Below are 25,890 nucleotides of genomic sequence, written 5' to 3'. Positions count from 1 at the left end.
TAGGAGCTGCTTGCAGTTGAGACGGCTGCACGCTGCATCTGATGTGGGCTCATCAGACGGACTGAAACCCTGGGCTCGAGTCAGAACTGCGAGGTCACTGGCCTTTGTCCTCAGTGCCTGGAGCACTTCTATCCTCCTCCACCCTCCATGTTCAGGGCTCCATCCAGAATGGAGCTGGTAATACCTATATGTAGTTCACAGTGTGATCATAGGGACTGAAGGAGACCATGCATGTAACTCACTCAGCACAGTGGATGTAACAGTCCTAGGTCATCCCTCACCACCTTACCAGCTCTCCTAGGCTAACCTCCTCTCTCTCATCCTTTGCATCAAAGCGTAGTTGTACATGCCCCAGGCTGCAGAGTGCCCAGGCATCAAAATCCTGAGTCACAGACCCCAGGACCCTGAAAGGACTCCCACCCCTAGGCAAAGCTCCCGCTGCTGGCGGGGCACAGAATGGCTGGGAGAAGGCAAGAGTTTTTATCCTCCAGGAACTTACTTGTAATATTTAGCATAGACTTCAACACATAGTAGTTGCTCAATAAATGTTAGTTTCTTTCCTTCCCTTCAATTAGATATTACCTTTCCCTCATTCACATAATATATTATACTACTTTTATAGCTGGCTGTACTTTCTATCTTATACATACTGGGTACTTAATAATGCCTTTGGAAAATATATACGGCAATAGAAAAAAAGTGACTATATCTATAAGCATATGAGAGCATAGAAAAGGGGTGAGAAAGAAGGATAAAGGCAAATTAGATGGATGGGGAAAGAGAAAGGAAAATGGGGGGAAACAAATTACCTATGCATTAAGATCATTAATAACACCGGAAATTGAGACTGAATATACTACATGTAACCTTTCATACATTTTATATAATCTTCTATTCATCTAGAAGCTAAAGGAACCCTGGGAAGGGCAGATATGGCTTGAGTAAAATGGGTTGTATCACTGAAGCCCATGGCAGAGGGGATGAAGTTGCTATTTACTGTTCTCAGGGAGATAATTATTCTTAGAATTTAGATGCCACCCACAATGCCCAAAGGTTTTAGGTGGACACAGCTAGACAAGAAGGTGGATCAGAGGGCTGCTTGACTTGTACAATGAAGGAATTCAGCACAATGCCACAAATATCTCCTGGGAGCTTACCACGTACCAGAAGGTGGTAGATATAAGAGTAACGAAATAATGGACCCTGGCTTCCAATTACTCATAGTCTAGGATTTTTGTTTGTTTCTTTGTTTAAAATTCTCTCTACTTTTCATGTTTGTAACTAATCAGGGAATGCAAAATGCTTTACCAGCTTAGCATGGTTATTCCTAATCTGTAGAAAAGCAGGGAAAGGTGCAAGAAAGAAGTAGTGACCATGAGCATAAGACAGAAAAATGGGAGGGCATTAGATTTATCTCACTGTTGATGCTAGAATTTTAAAAAAATATATATGTACTTTTTAATTCTAGAATCAACATATATACAAATAAATATTTTTGTTTAAATGAATGAATGAATAAGGTCAGTAACTACAGCACAAAAGAACAAATGATGAAAAAGTCAGCCAGGATATCACCGAAGTGTTTTATTCCAGGTAACATCTAACCATCCATGTAAGACAGACTCACACACCAGCTTCCTTGTTGTGGCCAGCAAAGCAGTGTGAAATGAAATAAATGTGGTGGGCAGGGCAGCCCGCATTAACTGAGACATCTTAGCAGTTCACTTCACCTCTCTGAAACTCAGTGCCATCCTGTGTAAACCAGAGATAATTCCTCTATTTGGAAAGACTTCTATAAAGCTTGGCTAGTTAATTACTGCTCATATACTCCCGAGGAGAACACAGAGCCACTAAGAGGTTCAGTGATTCATAAAAGTATGAAATGAGATGTGCGTAAAGCACTTACGACAAGATCTGGGACAACGGTAAGTGCTATTGCTATCATCACTATTATTGTCGTCGTTGTTTTTATCATTACAGCTCGATCTGCACCTTTTTAACCGAGTGACGATACAAATTCAGGCCCTCTGACAACAAACCCAGACTTCCTTGCATAACACTGGTCATCCAGGCCCCAGGTTCCACCATGCACACTTCCCCAGACAGAGTCTCTCCTCTGGTGGATTTTACCAGGCTCTCACCTTGACCTGGGCTCACCTTCTAGGAAACACATTCCTTTATTGTCCCCAGAATTATTAATGCTGCTCCACCTCGGGCTGCCGCGGAGAAGTACTTGAGAGAAGCACAGAGAACCACCTTATCAGTGCTGGGCCTAATTATAGCATCACCATTTCTACACAAACAGCTCCTGTAAGGGGTGTCTTCATAAAAATAGAACCACCTATTAAATAACTGAAGCACAGTCATGGAAAATGAGTTTTAAATTAAAATTTAAAATAAATGTGCGAGATAGAAAAACAATAAACAGTAGAACCCATATAAAGCAATCAACCTTCTAAATAAAAGCAGAGACACCCAAACTGACAGCTCTGATTTATCACGTGTAACGGCCCCTGGAATTTGGATGAGAATTTTCAGAAGTGTCTTCTTCCATTACTCAGTTGACCCTCAAAACTATAGGAAGCTCCCAGAGCATGTTCACATCTGTGATTTACGAGGCACGTATGTCACAGGCCCTTTAGCAAGGAGAAAGGAAGTACAGTGGGGAAATGCTGTGACCTCGCTATACTTTTTATCTTTTTTCATAGCACTGATTACTTTCTAACAGAGTATATTATTTATGTATGTCTATTGTTTCTTGTCTGTCTCCCCGCATTAGAATGTAAACTCTACAAGGTAGAGTCCTTCCTTTTATTTACCAATGTCTGCACACCCCTGAGAATACTCCTTGGCACACAGTAGGTACTCAATGAACATCTGCTGAATAAATAAATGGATCAAAATTTAAGAGTAGCCCTGGTCAAGTGACTGAACCTCCCTGAGGGTGAGTCACCTCATCTGTAAGATGGGAATGATAATATGTTACTAAACAATGGATTGCAAGAATTCAATGAGAAAAATATATGGGAAGCACTTGGCACAGTGTCTGGCAATTAGCGCTCCACAAATGGTAGAAATAACTAACACAATTCCCAGAGCTGAATATTTATCATCAAAGTTTATAAAAAGCATTCATCCCCAAAGTCAGCCACCAAAGAGCAGGGAACAAAGGGCCCAGAGATGAAGACCAGAGATCTTCAGCGGGTGCTCATCCTGCACTCCTACAGAGCTCGTCATGGGGTCAGAATGAGCAGATTAGAAGACTCCTCGGTAATCACCCAGACCAGAGCCAGCAGACACCAAGCTCCTTTGTCTACATATTGTCTGCAGGGGCCGTCACATAACAGTGGCCAAAGTAAATGGTTACGGGAGACCGTAAAGCCCACTTATGCTCACTATCTGGACCTTTAAGAAAAAGGCTGAGGAATGACCCCAGGGTTCAGATGAGGAGAGAGTCCCAGAGAATAGGCAGAGGATCCATCCCCGAGGTCACACTGCACATCCAGGCACTGCCACCTTGAGCAGCAGCTCACACACCCCTCAGAGGCCCAAAGAGTAGCTGACAAACCTTTAGTCACAGGGCTGGTCTGCACGACAAAAACCCTCAGAGCAGTTAGATTTCTCCCCTGGAGAATAAACGCACGGTCACGTGCTTTCCAGAGGCCCTAAGGATGCCCTTGAAAAGGAGAGAGACCACACTGGGAACTGAAAAGAGCACAGGCCTTATCACTCTGCCATGCCGGAGCCAGTGCCCGGCTCTGCAATTTGCTGGCTATTCAGCCTTGTGCAATTCCCTTAACCTCTCTGTGTCTCAGTTTCCTCATCTGTTTAACAGGACAAATAGTACTTTCTTAGCTGAGTTCTTAGGGGATTGAATTAAATGAGACCAAGCATGTAAAAGCAGCTAGCCCAGCAAATAGTACGTCTTTACCTCCTGAAAGACCAAAACTGATAAAATGATTCATTAAGGGAAAGATAGTACATTTCTGAGTTTATCAAATCTGCTCGAAAACATTCGTGGTCTCACTTTCCAGGGTAATATGAATATCCATTTTTTTTCCCGTCATGAATTATCCCCCGTCTAAATTATCTAACAGAGGCAGCTTCCGGACAGGGCCAATTTCTAAAAAATATGTTGGATTTGAGCTATAAATTGATTTTTTATTGTGATAAATTAAAATCCAATATCACCCAACAAGACACTAAACATACAGAGGCCCAATTTTTCCCCTCAGATGTTCAGTCTCTTTGATATGAAAATGGACCTGGGGCAGCTGTCGGGCTTTGGGAGCCTGAATGTTGAAGCAAATGAGCAAAGACTATGGAGATGGTAGAGAGAGAGGGAGAAAAAGGTAATGAGGAAGGAAGGCAAAGTAAAGAAGAGGAGGAAGGGAAGAGGATGCTTCCCACTTCCTGTTCTGAGGGCATTAGAGAGTGCCTCAGATTCGATGTTCCAGCCTAGGTGTTTTGCATACAGTTTGCTGGGAGGTCTCAGGAGCCACTTACATTTTTTTTTCTTAACATTTATTTATTTGGCTGTGCCAGGTCTTAGTCGCACCATGCATGTGGGATCTAGTTCCCTAACCAGGGACTGAACCCAGGCCCCCTGAATTGGGAGTGCAGAGTCTTCACCGCTGTGCCACTAGGGAAGTCCTTCAGGAGCCGCCTCTTCTCTTTGGCTTCTGAGTTTCTTCACTTGTAAATGAGTGGGTTAGTCAGTGCCTAAGGGACCTTCAACCCCTGACATCCTAGGACCAGAGTACTCTGAATCACATATATTATTCTTTCCATGCTCACTGCCTGCATGGCAGAACTTGCATCTTTGATACGTAGCATCTTGGGCTCCAATATCTAGCCCAGACAATGAGCATTTCATTATAAGTTTACTTATTCGTTACTTCCTGTTCCATCCTTCCCTCGCTTTTGTTCCATCTCTCCCTGACTGACTTTCCTCCCTTCCTTCAATGTGCCATTAGCATCTCTGTCACATACCAGGACCTGTGCGAAACCCTGCAGATACAGCAATGGATGAGACTAGGGGCCTCGTGGAGCTTGTACTCTGATGGAAGCATGGGTCAGCTCATTCTGATACAGACGACCGTGTGCTGTGATAAAGGTGAACAGAGGATGCTGTAGGAGGAATATGAAAGGATTTCTTAATTCTGAAGGGAGGACATAAGAAAGTCCATATCAGAGAGGGGATAATAGAGCTAATATTATAATATTAACACCTAGAGCTTTTTATTATACTAGGCACTATTCTAAGTCTTAGGGGATTAAATTAAATCCTCATTTAATCTTGCACTAATCCTAAAACATAGGTACTTTGATTATCCCCATCTTACAGATGAGTAAAAGTGATACAAAGTCATTCATAAAAATTGCTTTAGAACTGGGCAGGAACGGATAGCTGCCTCCATAGCTGGCCAGGAACGGATCCAAGGCAGCTCCTTCCACCATGCCCACTCTCTGGTGCCAGTACCATACCAGTGAGGAGTGTGGGCTGTGGATTCAGACAGACCCAACATGAATACTGCTCGGAGGATGAAATGCATAAAGCACTTAGTTTACTAAAGCACCTGGCTTGAGAAAGGGCTTGATAAGTGGTCACTGTCGCGCTGTGTTGCTGTTGCTACTGTTGTTGACATTACTGGACCTTGAGGTGTTCACTGAGTGAAGAAGGGCAAAGGGATATAGAGAGTGGAGGGGTCTCCTTTCGCTAGTCCTGCAAGCTGGGCAGTGAATGGTCGGTACAGGAACTGGCAAGATGGTACCCCCGGCGTTCTGCTCATGCACGAATGATACTCCCAGGTCTGCTACGTACAGCTGGCCAGGGGGTACACTGCATAGATCTACGGGGAGGTAGTCATCGTATAGTCATCAAAAACATGTACACTTATTGCAACCGTTTCCCAGCAAAAGTCATCCCGGGCAATGAGCCTTAAAGAAAGGGACTTTTCCCTGATTTGCACAAAGACATCTGATGGGTCGAGGGTGGCCTTAGAGTCACTGTACCTACCTCTCTGTATAGCTAGTGCAGCTTCAGGGCCACAGAATACAATGAATAATAACTCAGGCTGTAATGGACATGATTCAACCAAAACTCTTTAGTCGTACATTCCAGGCCTCGCAACAGGGCCCTGCCAACCCTCTCAGTTTTCTCTCTCTGATAGCAATCACACATCCTCCAATCCAGAATATCCAGACATCTCAACTCTTCTCCACACCTGCCCTTCTTCATGACTTTCTCACTTTAGGGCCTTAGTAAACACTCCCCATAATTCCCTTTGCCTGGATACTGGTCCTCTTATATCTCTCACTTGAAACCCTGCCCATCCTTCAAAGTTCAGCCCTTTGTTCCTAAATCATTCCATATTTCTTTTCAGATGGAAGAAATCATTTCTTCTTTTTTTTTTTTTAACATTTTTTTTTTTTTTTTTTTTGCGGTACGCGGGCCTCTCACTGTCGCGGCCTCTCCCGTTGCGGAGCACAGGCTCCGGGTGCGCAGGCTTAGCGGCCATGGCTCACGGGCCCAGCTGCTCCGCGGCATGTGGGATCTTCCCGGACCAGGGCACGAACCCGTGTCCCCTGCATCGGCAGGCGGACTCTCAACCACTGCACCACCAGGGAAGCCCCATTTCTTCTTTTGAACTCTCATGATAATTTTATATTTTTCTCTTATCATACTGTTATTCTTGCTTTGAGTTTTTAGTTATATACATAGGTCTTGCCTCCTAGGTTGTAGGTTCCTTGAAGAAAAGGTTTCAGGCTAGTTCATCCCTATCCATCACGTAGAATATCCCTTTCACTCAATAAGCATTTGTGGAATGAATGAATGAATGAACCAATGAAAATGGCAGCATGGTCTAGACAGGGATTCTTAACTTTATCTGACCCAACACCTCCTTCTTATAAACCCATATTTTGTAATTCTTTTATTATCTGGAAATGATTATATAATCTACCTGTACACATGAAGTTTAAGCAAGTCAAAATATCCTACTTATAAAGGAGAAATAAAAGAAGATGATTTCTAATTAAAAATAATATGAATTTCTACATATAAAGGCTTAGTTACAACTACGCTAGAACATAATGACACTGTCTTATGTTTGTGCTTTTCTTATAATAAATTCAGTTTTAAGAGATCATTCAACTCTTCCCTTTATATTTGACATTTTTAAAGATGCGCCATATAAGCCCAGTTATGGTGAACATGATAGCTATACATGAAACTGATGGAGTAGTGCCCTGCTGGTGACTCAAATACGAAAAGCATCACAGGGGAGTGGTTTTCCAAAGTGATGACCAACTCTTGATGAGGTTTCAACAGAACAAAGCACATCTTGCTCTCTGTTTAGCTGCATTTCTGGAAAACTCACTACTATGAATATTGTACAAAATCACTTTTTTTATAGATAGAGTTAGGTTTTAGATTCAGGTAATTATAAACAGGTTTTTCATCTACATGAATGTGTGATAAGACATTTAAAGTCATATGGCACAGGAAACATTTGTGTTGTGTGTGAATGTCCTGTACATTGCAGAGTGGCTAGCATCCTTGCCCCGAGTAAATTCCTGCATCACCACCCCCTTCCCCAAAAGTCGTGACCACCCAAAATGCCTACATTAAGTTCCAAAGCAGCCCCTTCTGGGGATAGAACCAGTCAAGTGGAGAATCTCTGGAGTAAAAGAAACAAAACAAGCTTAGGAGTTATAAATGTGAATTTGAATGCAATTCTTGCTACTCATAGTAGCCTCGGGCAAGCCACTCACCCTACTTGTACCTTAGATGACTCATCTGTAAAAAGGGGTAATAAAACCTCCAAGAATTGTTGGGTGTCCAACGAGACAGAATCCACAAAAGCCTGCTATAGACGGTCCTGCTTATGGGCTAGTCACCTTGTGAGAGTCCTATGTACTGCTTCAATGGCTCTCAGGATGACAGGGGTGTCCCAGGTCCCAGCATTCTGCTCTGCAACGCCTTCATCTTCCTACCTGTCTCCCTCCCTAGGACCAGTTTCCTTTGCTCCACCTCAGCTGCTCTCCCCAAGTCCACTCAAAATATCTAGTTAGAAATAAAGGAAGAACAGTCCTGTTTTTGAAGAGACACGAATAAGGTGATATCCGGTTTTCACTGAAGAATAAATTATTAAATCAGCCGTGAAATGTAAGTGCAGCCATTACAGTTAAAACATCATTACCCCTCTATTATGAGGGACAATATTCAATCCTGGGCCACTCTCCACCTCTCCCCTGCTATGCCCTAGTTTTTCTGTGTACATTCGCTGGGTCGTAATCACTAAGTCATTTTATTTTCTGTGCAATAAGTACTACTGAGCACCTACTATGTGGACATCATGTGCTAACCAGATAGATAACAGTGATGAACAAAAAGATACAGCCTCGTTCATATGTGTGTTGACAGACGTGTTCAATAAATATTTCCTGAAGGGAAAAATGAACACACACACATATCTTTCTCCCTTAGACATCTGTGCATTTAGAAATACGTTTTTCTCTTCCCTGACTCGTTTCGTTTACCTGGTCCTCTCCAACTCACTCCTCCACTGCCAAGTCAGTGTGCCCTTTTCTGTGAAAACCCCTGACTATTTCAGGCAAAGCTCGGTCTCCATCCCCTGAGTACCGACAACTCCATTCACACCTGTGTCTCAGCAGCTGTTAGTTCATTTTGTGAGTCTGGTTTCGCCACCAGACTGTGAACACCTCAGGGGCAAGGACACATCTTCTTCATCTTTGAATCCTCAGGAAACAGATAATCATGTGGCGTAAAACAGGCATCCGATATGCTCTTGCCTGACCATGTACTGGTTACACTGCCAACATTCTATCCACAAGACAGTCCCAGTTGTAACTCCACCCCTTTTATCTTCACTCAGGAAAGCTCATTAAAATGAAAGTGAATAACGGTGACAGTAAGACAGGGATAATATTCAATCTGCTCTAATACATATAAAAGGAAATCGTTTATAAACTTTGATATTGCTATGGTCTGAAATGCTTATATCCCCTCAAATTTCATATGCTGAAATTCTAACCCTCAAGGTGATGGTATTAGGAGGTGGGGCCTTTGAGAGCTTATTAGGTCATGAGGGTGGAGCCCTTATACATGGGATTAGTGCCCTTATAAAAGTGGCCCTAGTAAGCATCCTCCCCCTCTCCCCCTTGCATCATAAGAGGACACAGAAAAAGGCACCATCTATAAGGAAGTGGGCACTCACCAGACACCAAATCCTGGGGCTATGATCCTGGACTTTTCAGCCTCTAGGACTGTGAAATAAACATTTGCTGTTTATAAGCCACCTAGTTTACAGTATTTCTGTTATAGCAGCCCAAACACACTAAGGAAGGTGTGATATATTACTAGCATTAAGTACTCTGGACGAGACTACCTGGGTTTGAATCTCAGCTCTGCCACTTGAGAGCTGTGTAATTAATTATTTGGACCTCAGTTTTCTCATCTGCAAAATGGTGATGATAATAGCATTTACTTCATAGAATTGCTATAATGTACTTAGAATGGTGCAAATAATAGTGCCAATCAGTGCTGGCTAAACTAAATGAACAAGCAAAATCCATCTGTGATTGTGGCAACAAGATGTTGCATTATCTGGAAAAGATGATACAGACCACTGCCCTCTATCCTGAGAAACAGACTCATCTTTAGGCTCCTGCAATATTTATGATTTTTAAACATTTATTTATTTATTTATTCTTGGCTGTGTTGGGTCTTTGTTGCCGCGCACGGGCTTTCTCTAGTTGCGGTGAGCGGGGGCTACTCTTTGTTGCGGTGTGTGGGCTTCTCATTGCAGTGGCTTCTCTTTGTTGCGGAGCACGGGCTCTAGGCGCGTGGCTTCAGTAGTTGCGGCATGCGGGCTCAGTAGTTGTGGCTCATGGGCTCTAGAGCACAGGCTCACTAGTTGTGGTGCACAGTCTTAGTTGCTCCGCGGCATGTGTGATCTTCCCGGACCAGGGCTCAAACCTGTGTCCCCTGCATTGGCAGGTAGATTCTTAACCACTGAGCCACCAGGGAAGTCCCAATATTTCTGATTTTTTAATGACACAAATTATAATAATTCTATGGAATAAAATTATAAGTGGGGAGAGAAGAAAGCTAGTGAGTTTCCCTGGAAAGACATAGGATTTGGGGTTGGAAGGTCTGATCTGAGTCTCCAGCCAAGTCAGGAACACTCCCAGAATCTCAGTTTCCTTATTTGTGAAATGAAGATGACATCACTCCTGCCTTGGTGTCCACTGGTCTGATTTGAGGACCTAATAACATGCTGACATGAAACCATTTCTACTCCTACTGCTACTGCTACCACTCCTACTATTACTAGTAACAGTGAGTTCATTTATGACATAGTCTGCATTCTCACTGATCCTTTTGACATATTAGCAATACCTAGATATCTGAACATATGAACAGCTTTTGTTATTGATTTATTTCCTGCAACATACTACTAATAAAATTTACTCACATAAGGTTTGGGATCAAGAACCCTTTGAAATTCAAGACAAGGTGTAAATTGCTGCAAAGGGTCTCTTTAATTGGGATCAAAACGCTTCTGACAGCTTTTGGATTTTTTAAATTGTAGCTATTGTCACGTTCTGCTAATGCTTCTTTTCTCGGTTTTGAAAAAAATAGTGCAGCCAAGCTTGAGCAGGAATACTTTAGACATGATAAACAACTAAAATTTGTCATTCCAAATGACAAAGACCTCGTTTTCCATTTCTTTGATATGTAGGACAAAACACTTCACTTAGACTCTTATCCTGCATAATTCAGCCGGTCCCCTGCTGTGCAACGACAAAGGTTCAGTAAACTGTTCCTGCTCATAATCTCCAATGGAGGTTTTGAAAAACCTCCATTTATCTGAAGATAAATCACATCGACAGGGTTGACTTTAAGGGAGAAACAGACTATTAAACTAGTCTGGGGAATCAACTTTGGTGATTCCCCAAAGATGTGACTTTGGTCAACATCTCACCTTCTACTTGACTTCCTTCTAAAATATCCCCATAACATGACTGCTGCTTGAATCCTCCTAGGGCTGGTGAACTCCCTTGCACAGAAGGTGGTCCATCTACATGTTGAACAGCTCTGACTCGCAGGAAATTCTTCTTCCTCATAAACTGAAACTGCTTCCTAGAAACTTCTATCACCTGGTCTCGGTTCTGTCCCTTGAGTCACACAGAACAAGTCAGCTTCTTTTTCTACTAGACAACTCTTTGGAGAGATGAACGCTATTAATATGGAGGGCCTTGCTCCCACCATCCTCTCTAGTTCAGGCTTAAATGTTCGATTCTCTCCACCACTTTTCCCCAGGCTTGTGTTGAGACAAATTAACAAGCTAGGGTAGCAGAAGCCCAATGATACAGGGCCTAAGGTTAATCAAACAGAACTGGAGCAGACCAAGCCAGACAGAAAACATTTAACTCTGCCTTCACCCCGATTCTCCACTAGGAGATGACATTTTTTTTCAACAAAGCCAAATGGCTTTGAGCTGAAATAATGACTTTACTGCTGTTCTCTTTGTGTCCAGATAAAGAATCAGAAAAATCAGATTATAAGGTTTGGTGGTATCTTTCTTTGGGGCCAGGTTAGCCATCCTTGCGTGAGGATTTAGAGAAAGGTAAAGAATATAAACGACCTCTTCTCATTAGTTAAAGTTTGGTGATGAGAACTTATTTGATGGTAGGGTACATGATGGAATAGCAAAGCCAAACACATGGCCCTAGACAAAAGAAAACATCTGATACTCTGCTTTACTCCAGTCCCTTTGGTGATGCCAGTGTCATGTGATGGGCAGGCATGGACTTGGGAAGAGACTAGAGATCATGACTTATATTGGGCATATAAATCCTTGTGAAAGCATCTCTCAGTTAGGCTTGATCCACGCTCCTTGGATCCCTACCATGAAGGATGCTAAGGGGTCAATGATATCCTCCAAGTTTCTACAAGTCCAAAGCTCTCTGCCTCCTGTGTGTTAGCCAGGATCCCACGTGGCCACATCTGTGTTCAGAAGTGTTGGCCCAGCATAGTATTCAGTCCCCCAGCTGCCCTGGTCCCCTCATCAGGACATACTTTGATTCGATTATATCTTTTCTAAAATGTGAGGTTCAGAACTGAGCACAGGTCTCCAAACGATAGTCTGCCCAGGAAAAGGAAAATCTTCCCTGATTTTAGAAACCATACTTTTATTAAAGCAGAAGAGGCTTATCCTTTTCTCTCCTTAATATCTTCAACTATAAAATGGAGATAACAACACTATCTACTCACAGGGTTGTTGGAAGGATTAAATGGATTGGTACTTCTAAAGGGCGTACAACAATGACTGGAACATACTATGTGCTTGATGCAGTGACCTGTTATTATTACTCTCTCATAGGACCCTTCTGAGGACAAAACTGAATAATGTACGCAAAGTGACTAATATGTACCTAGTATGTACTCAACAAACGGTAATTATTACTACTAGATTTTCTTATTGTGGTAATACATACATAACATAAAATTTACCATTATAACCATTTTTAAGTGCACAGTTCAGTGGCATAAAGTACATTCATATTGTTGAACAGCCGTCACAGCCATCCATCACCAGCACTGTTGCCCTCTCCCCAGACGTTTAACTCTGTACTCATTAAACACTAACTCTTTATCACCCCTCCCCCCAGGCCCAGTCAACCACCATTCTACTTTCTGTCTCTGTGAATTTGACTCCTCTAGATACCTCATTTAAGTGGAATCCTACTGAATTTGTCTATGTGTGACAGGCTTTCTTTACTTTGCATAACGTTTTCCATGTTGTAGCACAGGTCAGAACTTCCTTTTTACCGCTTAATAATATTCCATTATACACACACACACACACACACACACACACACACACATTTTGTCTATCCATTCATCCATAGATGGACAGTTGGTTTGCTTCTACCTTTTGGCCATTGTGAATAATGCTTCTATGAACATGGGTGTACAAATGTCTGTGCTATTATTATTCAGGAATAACTTTTCTTCAAGAAAATCCATTTTTTACTGTTAAATTATCATCCTACTACCCACTGCTATCCTAATATGAGTCAAAACAAAGGCGAGGAAATTATAATGCAAAACAACAAGGTTAGGTAACTTGGCTGGTTGAGTATTGTCTATACAGTGCTTGACAAATTACCCGTGAAGTTCAAAGGAGGTGACATAGGCGGAGGTGTGTTAGAAGCTATATAAAGCATTGAATGAATAAAAGGAAAACATGTCCACTTGACTCTTGCTCTCTGGACAAAACAGATCAAAGAACAGAACGCTTTTCTGTTTTTCCCTTACCATCAATGAACAAGGCCAACAATGCAAGGCAAGTCCTGGGAATGAAGCTGGGAGCTAACTGCTGCTGGGAGGTTGATGAAAATACAAACCACTACTTCAGTGGGTTTAACAAACAGATCAGTCCTTACATTTCCTGATCATGCAGTGACAGAGTTTTTTCAAGATTGAAAACTCCATTTATTCTTTTTGACGACAGCAATTGCAAGGTGCCACAGGTTCAACTCAAGAGAGTCTGGATGCTTTGACCAAGTCAACTGACCCCCGTGTGTCTCCCTCTAGGATGCATGTCATTAAAGCTGCCGGCACACAAAGAAATTTAACTTAAACTGTCACATTACCCACCGCTCTTCAAAGCACATCAATCTCCCTATTGCATTACCAGGACTGTGTGACACTTTCATCCCAATTACACTGCAAGAAACACAGTCACACTGTGTTGGTGCAGTCACACTGTGACCAAGTCAGGAAAGAGCCTCCCTCTGATGGACAATCACAGTTGATCAAGTTTGTCAGTTGCTTTATCTGTTTTTATGCTTGTTTGATATCCCTGCCCAGAGAGTAGAGGCTTTTAAGGGCACATCTGTCAGTGGATTCAACTTCACCATGCCATGTTATTCTTTTACTTACCCCTGTCTTCTCATCAAAGATTTTGATTCCTCCAAAGGAGATGGTTAAAAAGATTTTCTGTTTGTGTTCTCCTTTGGAACGAGCGCCAGCAACAACGCCCTGTTGAAAGGAAGGATGTGGTTTTTACTTTAGTGTTTTCATTTGAAAATTCCCTCCAGTCCCAAAGCAAAGGCATGTCAGATATCATGAACCGAAGCCACCAATCATGCACACTCCATTCCCTCCCCACTTCCATGCTGCCTTCCCCGACGGGCTTGCATTTTCTTGATGTTTTAGGGTAATACTTGTCCTCACTGCTCGAAAACTGTAGAAATAGATATTTGAACATGTATTCATTGGACGAACCAAGATTTATAGAGTCTCTACTTTGTGCCTAGATGCTCAGTTCAGAATTCGAGACCCCAGGATAAACAGAATATGGTCCTCTTGTTAAAATCTTTGCTGGGTTTTGTATTAGATATGGTTTTAACCTTTTAAATAAAGATGAGTCGTGGAATACATTCCTAAATGTGATTTTAATTTTATACTTCTGGGAAAGGTTTTCACATGAATTAATTTTAGAGATCAGAAAGAAAAGAAAAAATATTGCCAGACTGCATGTCTCAATTTTGTTTGGAAAAATGTGATGGTCATATGTCTAAGGTTTGCAGTTTTTACCCACACATTTTGTATGTTCTTCTACCATTTTTCCAATCATTCCTGTGCTTTCAAGGAAAGTACCTACCAAGTGCATTCCACTTCTCAAAAATCTGTTTCCCCACTTTTCCAAATTTTTTGTAAACTGAAGATATGTGTATGAGTCAATTAGAAGGTAGGTGTCACAAAAGGTAGGTATGTTACTCTGCTCACTGCTCTCTTCCTTGTACCCAGGACAGTCCCTGAAGGTCAGGAGACACTCAGGAAATTATTGTTACAAGAATGTGCTATCAAGAGTCCTCGCCAAAGTTGATATTATGCAAGTTAAGAGTAAAGACACTTGCTTTTTTTTTTTTTTGCGGTACGTGGGCCTCTCACTGCTGTGGCCTCTCCCGTTGCAGAGCACAGGCTCCGGACACGCAGGCTCAGCAGCCACGGCTCAGGGGCTCAGCCGCTCCGCGGCATGTGGGATCTTCCCGGACGGGGGCACGAACCCGTGTCCCCTGCATTGGCAGGCGGACTCTCAACCTCTGCACCACCAGGAAGCCCTTCTTTTTTAATATATGACATCATTTGCCATTTTTCTTGTTTTTTTTGTGGTAAAATACACATAACATAAAATTTACCTTTTTAACCTTTTTTTTTTTTTTTTGCTGTATGCGGGCCTCTCACTGTTGTGGCCTCTCCCGTTGCGGAGCACAGGCTCCAGACGCGCAGGCTCAGCGGCCATGGCTCACGGGCCCAGCCGCTCTGTGGCATGTGGGATCTTCCCGGACCGGGGCACGAACCCGTGTCCCCTGCATCGGCAGGCGGACTCTCAACCACTGAGCCACCAGGGAAGCCCCCGACACTTGCTTTATAAATCAGCCTCTGTGGTGGCCAATTACAGGCAAGCATGGGCATCATATTAGGGTACAACTCAGAGGATGAGGACATTCAAGGGATTTATGCTCCAGGGCTGTTGCAGACTCTGCATTACATGTTTTGAGGCTTCCAGCCCCTTCATCCCCATTAGCCTCCACAGAGGGTGAGTAAGCCCAGTCCTCAACAGTTATCATTCTGGACTTCTTTAGGAGTAGAAAAGTCTAAAATAATCATGATTTCATGCTTCCCAAAGTCCTTTGTGCTGTTGTGAGAACAGCATGTTCCCAACCTCAGTCTCGGCAAATAGAGTGAGAGGTGTGACCACAAAGCACAAGGAAAGGGCATTCTCCTGAGGCTGTGTGATCATCCTCCCTTTGGGTACTGGAAATAGTCTGCGGAATGGAAACATCTGGATTATACTCCTGGCAGTGATCTTGGACAAATGACTTAACTCTCCACTCTACTTTCTCAAGTGTAAATACTTCTCTCGCATGTTTGAGAGAATTAAATGAAAACTTATGGAAAGTACCTAGCACGACACCTGGTACACTGTAGGGATGTCATAAAAATTAATTTCTTCTAGTAAATGAATGACTGTCTCTTAGCGTTCGAGGTCCAGTTCCTGTCTGGTACCTAGCAGCAGGAAATTCACTCCCTCAGGAGCCTCCCATTCATTCTCAAGCACCTCTGACACGTGGATGTACAAAATGTTGAAATCAGAGAAAACCTTCAAACTAATCAGTCCAAATTTCTCTTCCAACAGATGAGAAAACTGATGTCTGAAAGGCTGGGTGGACAGTCCCAAGATGGTCCAGAGAGCTGCTGAAAAAGCTGAGACCACAGGTCCACTCTCAAGACTCTTGGTGCAGGGGTCAGTTATTATTCCTTTACGTGTGTCTTCTTTCTAGCGACCCCAGATCTCTTTCCTGTAACCCTACCCAGTGTTCCTCTTTTGACCCTTCAGGGATGGTACTCAATGACATAAGATTCCTCCTCCAATGACTGCCCTCTAAATAGTTAAAGAGAGTGACTCACCCCCAAAGCGAAGTCTCCTGTCTCTTTAACCCTTCCTCTTGTTCAAAGGTTTCTAGATTCCTCAGCGTGCTGCGTGCTTTCCCATAAATTCACTCAGGGATGGTTTTAAGGACATGGGAGAAGGGTCAAAGTACGTCTTTGTAATCGCAGGGGTAGTTCTTATTTCTCTTCAATGTCACCTGATCAGAGATACAGCCTCTGACCCCTCCACTCTCCACACCAAGCTGCATCCCATTCTTTCCCCCTGCATCTTTTTTCCTCGTCGTACCCACTGGCATATTGTATGTTCATTTGTTGACTGTCTGCCTTTGCCCAACAGAACAAAAGCTCAACGGGGCACAGAACTTTGTTTTATTCATCCTACGTGCCCAGTGTCGAGAACGGAGCCTGGAATAAAAAAGGCCCTCAAAAAAGTGAAGTGACTTTCCCCTCACTCGGGTAATGAACAAGCCAGGCTTTGAACCTATGAAAACTTGATTTGAAATCTGTGTTCCTGGCTGGATTTGGAGTAAAATAACTGATGCTGCCATCCCTACACAGCCCAACCTTCAACTTCACTATCCAGGCCTACGCAAAAGAGAGAACAAGAAGTAGCGCCATAATGGAAGCTTCATAATGGAAGCCCCCATAATGGGGCTTCATAATGGAAGCCCCATCATAAATAGAAGCATTGGAAGGACTGTGTCAAAGGGAAGGGAGCCTCTCTTTCTTGTTTAAGTCCTCCCAACATGAAGACATAACAGCTTGTGGTGGGGAGAGGCTTGCACCTTTGGTCAATAAGAGTAGCTTTTTGTTTTTTTGCAGTACGCGGGCCTCTCACTGTTGTGGCCTCTCCCGTTGCGGAGCACAGGCTCCGGACGCGCAGGCTCAGCGGCCATGGCTCACGGGCCCAGCCGCTCCACGGCATGTGGCATCTTCCTGGACCGGGGCACGAACCCGTGTCCCCTGCATCGGCAGGCGGATTCTCAACCACTGCGCCACCAGGGAAGCCCCAAGAAGAGTAGCTTTAATGTCCCCATCTCCAAGATGGTCCTAACAACCCCTAGCTCTCAGAATTACCACAACATCAAATTGTGCTAATTCCCGGCACATAGTGATGCTGACCAAGTGGCTATCAAAGAACTCCCTGGCAGAAGGTGGCTGCAGGTAAAGAGGGATGGAAGGAGCCAGCGTGCATGTTTCAGGAGCACTTCTGCTTGGGGCTGCTGATGGTACAGCTTCCCAGGACAAATGCAAGAGAGAAGGATGATCCACATGGTGTGATCCTTGGGGAAATAAAACTCCAGTTTCATCAGGCATGTTGAGAGACAGGACCCTGAGTTAAGCCCTGAAAAACTGCATGAAGTCCAAGCAAGCCTGCCACCAGACAGCACACTGCAGGGGCTCACCTCCCCACAGATGATTCAGTGCTGTTATGTAGAACTGACAAAGGGCCAAGGGACAGGGCTGGCTGGGGAATCGGAAGATATGGATGTAGGTGTCTTTTGGGGTTTCTGTGCCTAATATTAGCCACCTGACCTACAAAGTCACTGCTGGCCCCCTGGAAATGAAGGAGTCAGATGTTTTCTTGGGTACCTACCGAATGGTAGGAGTTCTCTTATACGTCATATAATTCAGCCCATCCCACATTCCTGGGAAGGAAAAATTATCTCCCTTATTTTACAAATGACCAAACATAAGATCGGGGGGCCAAGTGAACACCCCAAACCTCAAGGAACTAAGAAGACATATAGAGGGAATTCGAACAGTGACCTTTCGAATTCCAGTGTTAGGGTTGCTTCTATTATAACCCTCTGGAAGGGCTCTTTGGGGAGGCACGGATGAAAAAAAGGTGGAACCACCAGCTTCCAAACTCACTAGTGAAGGAGAACTCTAAAATGAGAATACTTCTTACTTCCTAAGAGTGAAGCATGCACATACCGCACCTAGCATGGGGTGCAGCGTGCAAGGAGAGCTCAGCAAATGACTGTGACCATCACCTCTAATAGTAATACTGATTCTGTGAAGCAATGCCACGTGCTGGGCACTGTATGGAGTGACTGATGCAGGTGTCCCTAAGGGGGTCACACAGAGGCAGCATCTTGCTGGAGGATTTTATACACAGGGAAGGGGTCAGGCACGCCAGGCACGGTTGATAGCCTGCCCTGTCCAGCTCAGGGGTTGCTGTGAGAATCCAATAAGATGATGCACAGGAAAGGGCTCTGAGAAACCTCACCCAGCAGGGTGTATGCACACGATGGGATGACTGTGATCTCCAGGAAACACGTCAAGCAGGTGTGCAATCTGAATAGCTGAAAACCTAGAATGCTATTCCAGAAAGCTCCATGAAATAAACCTGGTCTCCAATCTCAGCCCTAGTGGTTATCAGTTGTAGATCTTTGGGGGGAAACTCATCCTAAGTTTCACTTTTCTGAGGTAAGAAGGAGAATACAAATATCCTCCTCCACCCTGCTTTGTGCCCAGAGACTGGCCCCCGTGGTCTGCATTGCCTGGTCCTCTGAGCTTCCTGCCCTCTGCATGCCACCCAGGAAGGCACAGACGGGAGACCAGAGGGTGGAAGGAGAGAGGTCAGGGTATTTCATCCAGCCTCCTTCCCATCCTTGTTCTACAATCTCGCTTGGCGAGGGAAGGGACTTTGTCCGCAATCTCGCCCTCCCTGAGTACCAGTAAATAGATCTCATCCTGGGATGGTAACAGCTTCCCACTGTTTTTAGTTTCCAGTGCCTCACCAGCTCTTGTTTGCTACCTTAACCTTGCCTGACCTTTGTATGTCGCTCCCGCATTAAAGTGCCCTCATCTGACCTAGTCGGGCTGGGTGTTTCTTACAGGACCCTGACTAATAGATTTACTCAGGGCTCTGTAATCAGCCCATCTCTCCCATGGCTTCAACCACCACCATTTTGCCCGATACCTCTGAAAGTTGACTACTTTGGAAGTCAATGTGGGGCTATGTAGCTTACTGGTAGGAGCTTAAACTCTAGTTGGGGAACCAGGATCGATTCAACGCAGATACAACACAGAATAGAACGAAGCACTAAACTATATCTTATCAAACACTGGGCATCTGGAGATACAGGCTTGAATTCTGGGCTTATCCCAGATGAAATGAAGGTTCTGGGGCAAATCCCATAACTTCCGTGAGCCTCAGATTTCTTATTTACAAAGAAGGGAAGCTAATAGCTACCTCATAAGAGCGAAAGAGATAATATATGTAAAAGTGCGTTGTTGACTAAATTAAAATACAATGACAATGAGGCTTCGCTGGTGGACAGGCAATGGCTCACTCATACTCACATCATGAACCCCCTCTTAAATCTCTATAATCCAAGAGAAAACTCTCTAAAACAGGAAGAGGCACCAGCTTCAGAAAGCCTAGCAAAGAAAAACAGATTAAAAAAAAATTTTTCTCCTATGGCCTGACATGAACAAGTGGGCCTTTTGCAAGGCTAACAGGCGTTTTGTACTTCTTTGTCTCTCCTTCCTGGGCAAGTGGCCAAATGGAGAATCGATCGTTTATGTTTCTGTGTTTCTTAAAGAAACACTACGGGGAGCAGAAATGTCAACATTCTGCTCTGCAACTTGCAAATAACGAAAGACGATCGTCTGGGCACCAAGAACCGTCAACAAGTTCAGAGCATTTGACAGGAGCGTGTTATGGTTGGACCAACTCTCCAGGGCTTTGGGGACCTCACAGTTATAAGGGGTGACGACAGATGGGGTACTTCACTGCAGGTAACACCCCCCCCACCACCACACACACACGCCAAGATCGGCAATCCTGGCCAGGCCTGGTACAGCTAGCCTGGCCCAGTGTTAATCCTGAGGGAGAACTTCAGGGCACACAGGCCAACTCCTGTCTCACATACGCTGAGACCTCCATGCTTCTGTGAAGGCAGCTGTCAGTGAGGTGCTCTGTGACCCATGCCTGGTGAACGCTATCTACCAGGATGCTGGGGGAAGACGCACCAGCCTCTTTCTTGTTCTCAGCAGACTTGTGGCTCTGGGTGAGAACCAGGCCACTGGAGAGTTTCTTGATGTCTTTCCATTAATATTTGTCGAAAGCAAATCTCCATTTGCCTGGCCTCATACTCAGTAAGGAGCAACTTCAGCAAGAATCAAGATGCAGGCCTTTATCCCCATTCTTGACTAGGGTCTCCTTGGCTCAGTCTTTCTGGGTTCTCTCTCTGCAATCTACGCGCTGGTAGAGAGGTTGCGTTCTGGTCTGATCTCATGCGTGAATCACAGTCCTGCTCTGGGGCAGAGCAGGGGTAAGGGTGGGTGAACATGGAACGCTGAAGTTATCCAACTACCCCACAAAACAAGTGGAATGGCCTGTCTCCTTCAAGGATGCCCTGTGGCTGTGTGTCTACGTCACATCCTCCAGACCAGCATTTATCACTCATGAAGCTGGAATTTAGAATTCTTCCTGTTGGACTCCTTTGTGTATTTATCACTCAGACTTGAACTTGGCAGAAGAAGGGGGCTCATTACTGGACTGTCCTAAGATCTTATAACATTGCTTAATTATTATTATTATTTTAATATTTATTTATTTGGTTGCATCAGGTCTTAGTTGCGGCATGCACGTGGGATCTAGTTCCCTGACCGGGGATCAAACCCAGGCCCCCTGCATTGGGAGCGTGGAGTCTTATCCACTGCACCACCAGGGAAGTCCCGCTTAATTATTTTTTATAAAAGGATACATTAACCTCTTCCAAGGAGACAATCTGTGAACTCATGATTTTAATGTCTTCTATACTTTTTTCTAGTATGCCTTGTAGTAGATTCATAACTATTAAAATAAAGTTTGCTGTGTAACAGCTAAAAGAAAAAAAAGAAAGTAATGATACACAGTTTAGAAAATTAAGAGTTTTTAAAAAGAATGATTCCTACAGCTATACTACAGGGAGTCTTAGCATCTAATATACATGTTAAACAGTTGAGAAAATGTGTACAGTATAAAAAAAATTAATACCTGTGCTTTATTAAGCATCTATCAAAGAAAAGGCAATGTAGAGGGTGTTTTGTAGATATTGTCTCATTTAATATTAGTAGGCACTTGGCCAGCCTTCTTTTCTTTTTTCTTTCCTTTTCTTTTCTTCCCTTTTTCTTACGTTAAAAAAAATTACATTGACCAAGTTGTATCCTCAGGGACTATTAGAAGATAAGAAAAAATGCTCATGATATATTATTAGGGAGAAAGAAAACAAGATATGAAACTATAAATAGTAATTCCAATTACACTACATATATGTGTATGATTCATATACATATACACAAACGTATATAAAAATACAAAGAGAGAGTGTTAGTTACACACAAAAATGCCGATACTGATTTTTCTTTTTGTGGTGGGATTGTGGGTAAGTTTAATTTTCCCTCACACTTTTCTGTACTTTCAAAATTTTTACAATGAGCATTTTTTGAATTCTATAATCAGGAAAATAATTAAATTATAGGTCTTAAATGCATAAGATAGCTTGTAAACTTCTTGCTAAATCATCTGTTTTTCTAATATTTTATATTACTTTTTAAAAAAAGAGACACAGACTACACGGAGACCAGAATCTGGGAACAAACAATGTTCAATTTTGTATGTTTTTAAAGGCTATTTAATAACATAATTGTCTTATTTTGCATATTAAAATTCTTCTCAATTTCTTTCTTAGTTTTCTCAATGAAAAGCCTTCTTTAAAGCATTTAAAATCATGAATCTCTTCGTGATACCGCCAAATGTCAATATCTAATTACATATCACTTTTTATAACATGTTCCCTTTAAAGTATGTGGGGGACATTAATAGAAATTTCAAGAATGAATAAAATCAACTTTTTTATTAATATATCATCTTTTACCATATTCATCATACGGTGAAATATATAAAATTTATTCAGAAATCAAGTAGAAAATTTATAAAATCTGAGTGACAGCACAATTTGATGATTTTGTACTTTTATTTTTGCAGGCATCGCACAGTGAAGACACAACTGAATAACACGTGATACACTCAAAAACTGTACAACAGGGGCTAGCAAAATACCTCCACGTAGGAGATGCTCAACAAACACTTGCTAAATGATTGACACGTCCTCCCAATAAATAAATGCAGTGAGTCATCAGTGTACCAAGTAATATACCAATATATGAATAAAAAAATATGTTTACCAGAATGACTGTAATCATTTCTTCCTCTCGGTCATAATCAAACCCACACTACTTAAATGAAAATGCTTGCACAGTACCTTGAGTTTCATCATGGAGTCTTGGCATAACTTGTCTCCCCGAGCTGCGGAAACCTCATCAATCCCGATCAGTTTGGCCTTGTACCGGACCCCTTCACCTTTAAACCTCTTTATCAAAGTGGCTTCACTGCGATCCTGACCTAGAAAGAGAGAAATGCAGGATTCAGATAGGTAGGTGTTCAGGCCCCACGGGCTTTAAACTATCCACAGCTCCGAGACTGGTTCTCTGGTTCACCTACATGCTGTGAAAGTCAAATCATTAGACCACGGACAACAGAATGGTAAGACTCCTGTGTGCAAATTCTGGCTCTATCCTTTTAAATCCTCAGGCAGATTACACAGTTCTCTCTGAGACTCCATTTTCTCAGGCATTAAAAAAAAAAAAAAAAAAAAAAAGAGTTAAAAATAACCAATCCCAAAGGGGCAGTAAGATAAATAAACATGATGACACGTATAAAGTAGCCAATACGGATTTTGATACACACTAGGTCACCAACAAACGATCATCACCCACTAGGAGTTTATGTCTGACATTCTTGTTAGAATAGTATTAGCCCTGAGCCTCTCCGGCATTTCCAGCATTTAATATGACTTTGGCCCGGGTCCAAGACCCTCCTTACACCCAATTCCATGGGCTGTTTTACAGTGAGACTCCAGAGTAATTGCTTTGTATCAAGCAGTGACTCGGGGGCAATTATCAAAAAATGATTTTACAATGTCTCTTCTGTTAACTCATGCGTGTACAGAAAGAGTCTTCCATACTTCTTGGTACGGTGCGCCCACACCTCGTAACAGTTTTCTCAATCATTATTAGCATAATATTTTGCTGAGACACATCAACCAGAAGTTCAAACACATCCACATAAAATGAAGACAATAAAGTTACTGTGAACTGAGCACATCTTTCTTGTGAGATGTTTCATAAACTTTACCCCCTCTTCACAACGACTCAACCATATCCATTTCCCAGATGACAAAGATGAAGGTCACAGAGTTCAAATAGCTTGTCCACGTTCATATAGTTAGAAAAAAAAAAAAAGAAAGAATACATAGGAATTCAAGTCTCTAACTTCGGCAAACTCCCATCAAAGGAGTCACAGGTTGGGGCATTGCTTACGTGGTTCTTAAAACCTGGAATGCCCTAAGGCTTCTGATATTCACCTCCTGGAAGATCATTAACTTCAACTTCTGATACCTCCTCTATCATGCCTTCTTTCATCAGTCTGACACTTAGATATGAGGACACTGGAGATAATTCAGCCCATTTCTTCTCTCCACATGATGGACAAACTGAGGCCTTTCCATTATGTGGGGCTGAGAATTATTTGAGGACACACTTAAAATAGAAAAAAAACCAACAGCAATAGCTAACCATCATATAATGCTTTCCTACTGACGAAACATGGCTTGCATTTCATTCATTTATTCATTCATCCCTTACTGAGCATCGCTTCTGTGCCAGATGCTATTACTCACTGGCAACAGATGAATGAGACAAAGTCTATGCCCCTAGAGGCTCAAGTTTTTGATGACTGCAAACAAAAATGTGTAGTGCACTATGCTAGATGTGTAAGAAGGTATAAGCTTTAGAGCCAGACATCCTCATTTCAAATCACGGCTCTCTCACTTGTAAGCCAACTAAACTACCTGCCAAGCCTCTGTTTCCTTAACTGTTGAATGAAGATTAAATATCTACTTTAGGAGTTATTATGAATAGTAACTTAAATAAGATAGTATGTGCAAAGCATGGATTCACATGGTAAGTTTTCTATAAATGGTAGTTGTTGCCCCTGCTATCAGCTCAGTAAAAGAAGCACGTAGAAGATACAAAGCTGAGAACAGGAAAACACAAAAGAAGGACGTCTGCATAGTTAGGCCTAGAACTGTCGTCCCCAAATCCCATTTGGTATTTTTTCTACCGCATCCTTGCTGGCTTTTAGCATATTAAACTTCTTGAATTACTTTCCATAAAGCAAATATAACACATGGATGATTCGATTCGTCTGAATGTGCAATCAATGTAAAAATTAAGTCTCCGGGATCAGTGAGGGCAGATGTCAGAGACTAAGGCTAACAACAAAGAGAAGAACATTTGCCTGATATACCCTATACGTACAGACATCTAGCTGTGGGCACCACAGGTCACCTCTCCCTGCATTATTATGCAATATTTGGTAGGAGTGGCCTATGGTTTGATCTATTTCTTGGGAAGGTTATCTTACTCTACCTTATTCTATCGCAAATACCATCTCTGCCTCTTCAATTCCTGACACTATTTCAGTCACTAATAGCATCCCTTTCACTATTTGGAACTTCCTCCAAAGTTTAATAACAATACCAGGTAGAATTTATCATGTCCTGTACAAAGCTCATTATATGCACCAAGTTGTTTAGCCCTGGAAATAATCCTAGAGGTAGGTACTATTACTTAGGTTTTATAGACAAGGATCTATATCGAAGGTTTGAGAGGCCAAGTAATTTGTCCAAACTCACTGAGTGGGACCTGAATCCAGATTTGCCTGATGCCAAAGCCCAGGCTTATGGTTTGCTTGTGTTCTGTGTCTTCAAGCCTGTTCTCTTAACCACGGTGATTAACTGCTTCTCATCCATTCGACTTCCCTGTGAAGCCCCATCTAAACTTCTACCAAAACTCACCTGGCCCAAATCTGTTGATATTTAATACACTGGCAGCATTAAAACTCCATTGGGGGGCTTCCCTGGTGGCGCAGTGGGTGAGAGTCCGCCTGCCGATGCAGGGGACACGGGTTCGTGCCCCGGTCCGGGAAGATCCCACATGCCGCGGAGCGGCTGGGCCCGTGAGCCATGGCCGCTGAGCCTGCGCGTCCGGAGCCTGTGCTCCACAACGGGAGAGGCCACGACAGTGAGAGGCCCGCATACAGCAAAAAAAAAAAAACAAAAATCCACTGGAGAGATGGCTTGAAAATGGAAGAAACAGCTTCCAGCCTCCAGGTCATGTCCGAAAAATGTCCATAAGTCAGATACAAAGACAGCCTTAAGAAACATTTGTCAGGGCACAGAGCTCTGTTGAGGAGGATGCTTCACAAGAGGAAGCAGAGCCAGATCAGGTGAACGAGGGCAGAGATTAATAAGAAAATATGAGGTCATTTAGAGGAA

At 42.9% G+C, this 25,890-nt stretch overlaps 1 protein-coding gene across 7 annotated transcripts in view; it reads right to left on the bottom strand.

Annotated features, from left to right (window-relative positions):
* Positions 1–25,890, bottom strand: part of DAB1 (DAB adaptor protein 1) — a 421,097-nt gene that overhangs the window by 124,043 nt on the left and 271,164 nt on the right. For all 7 annotated transcript variants that reach the window (XM_029228762.1, XM_029228765.1, XM_029228761.1 and 4 more), the window contains 2 exons: positions 22,756–22,895; positions 13,979–14,077 (listed from right to left, as the gene is read on the bottom strand). In XM_029228762.1, the coding sequence (XP_029084595.1) occupies positions 13,979–14,077; positions 22,756–22,895 (239 nt within the window). The remainder of the gene's footprint in view (positions 1–13,978; positions 14,078–22,755; positions 22,896–25,890) is intronic.

This window comes from Monodon monoceros, unplaced genomic scaffold (genome assembly GCF_005190385.1).
Source record: "Monodon monoceros isolate NGI ecotype Baffin Bay Population unplaced genomic scaffold, NGI_Narwhal_1 Super_Scaffold_18, whole genome shotgun sequence".
Taxonomy (NCBI): domain Eukaryota; kingdom Metazoa; phylum Chordata; class Mammalia; order Artiodactyla; family Monodontidae; genus Monodon; species Monodon monoceros.
This window is presented reverse-complemented; position numbering and strand designations above follow the sequence as displayed.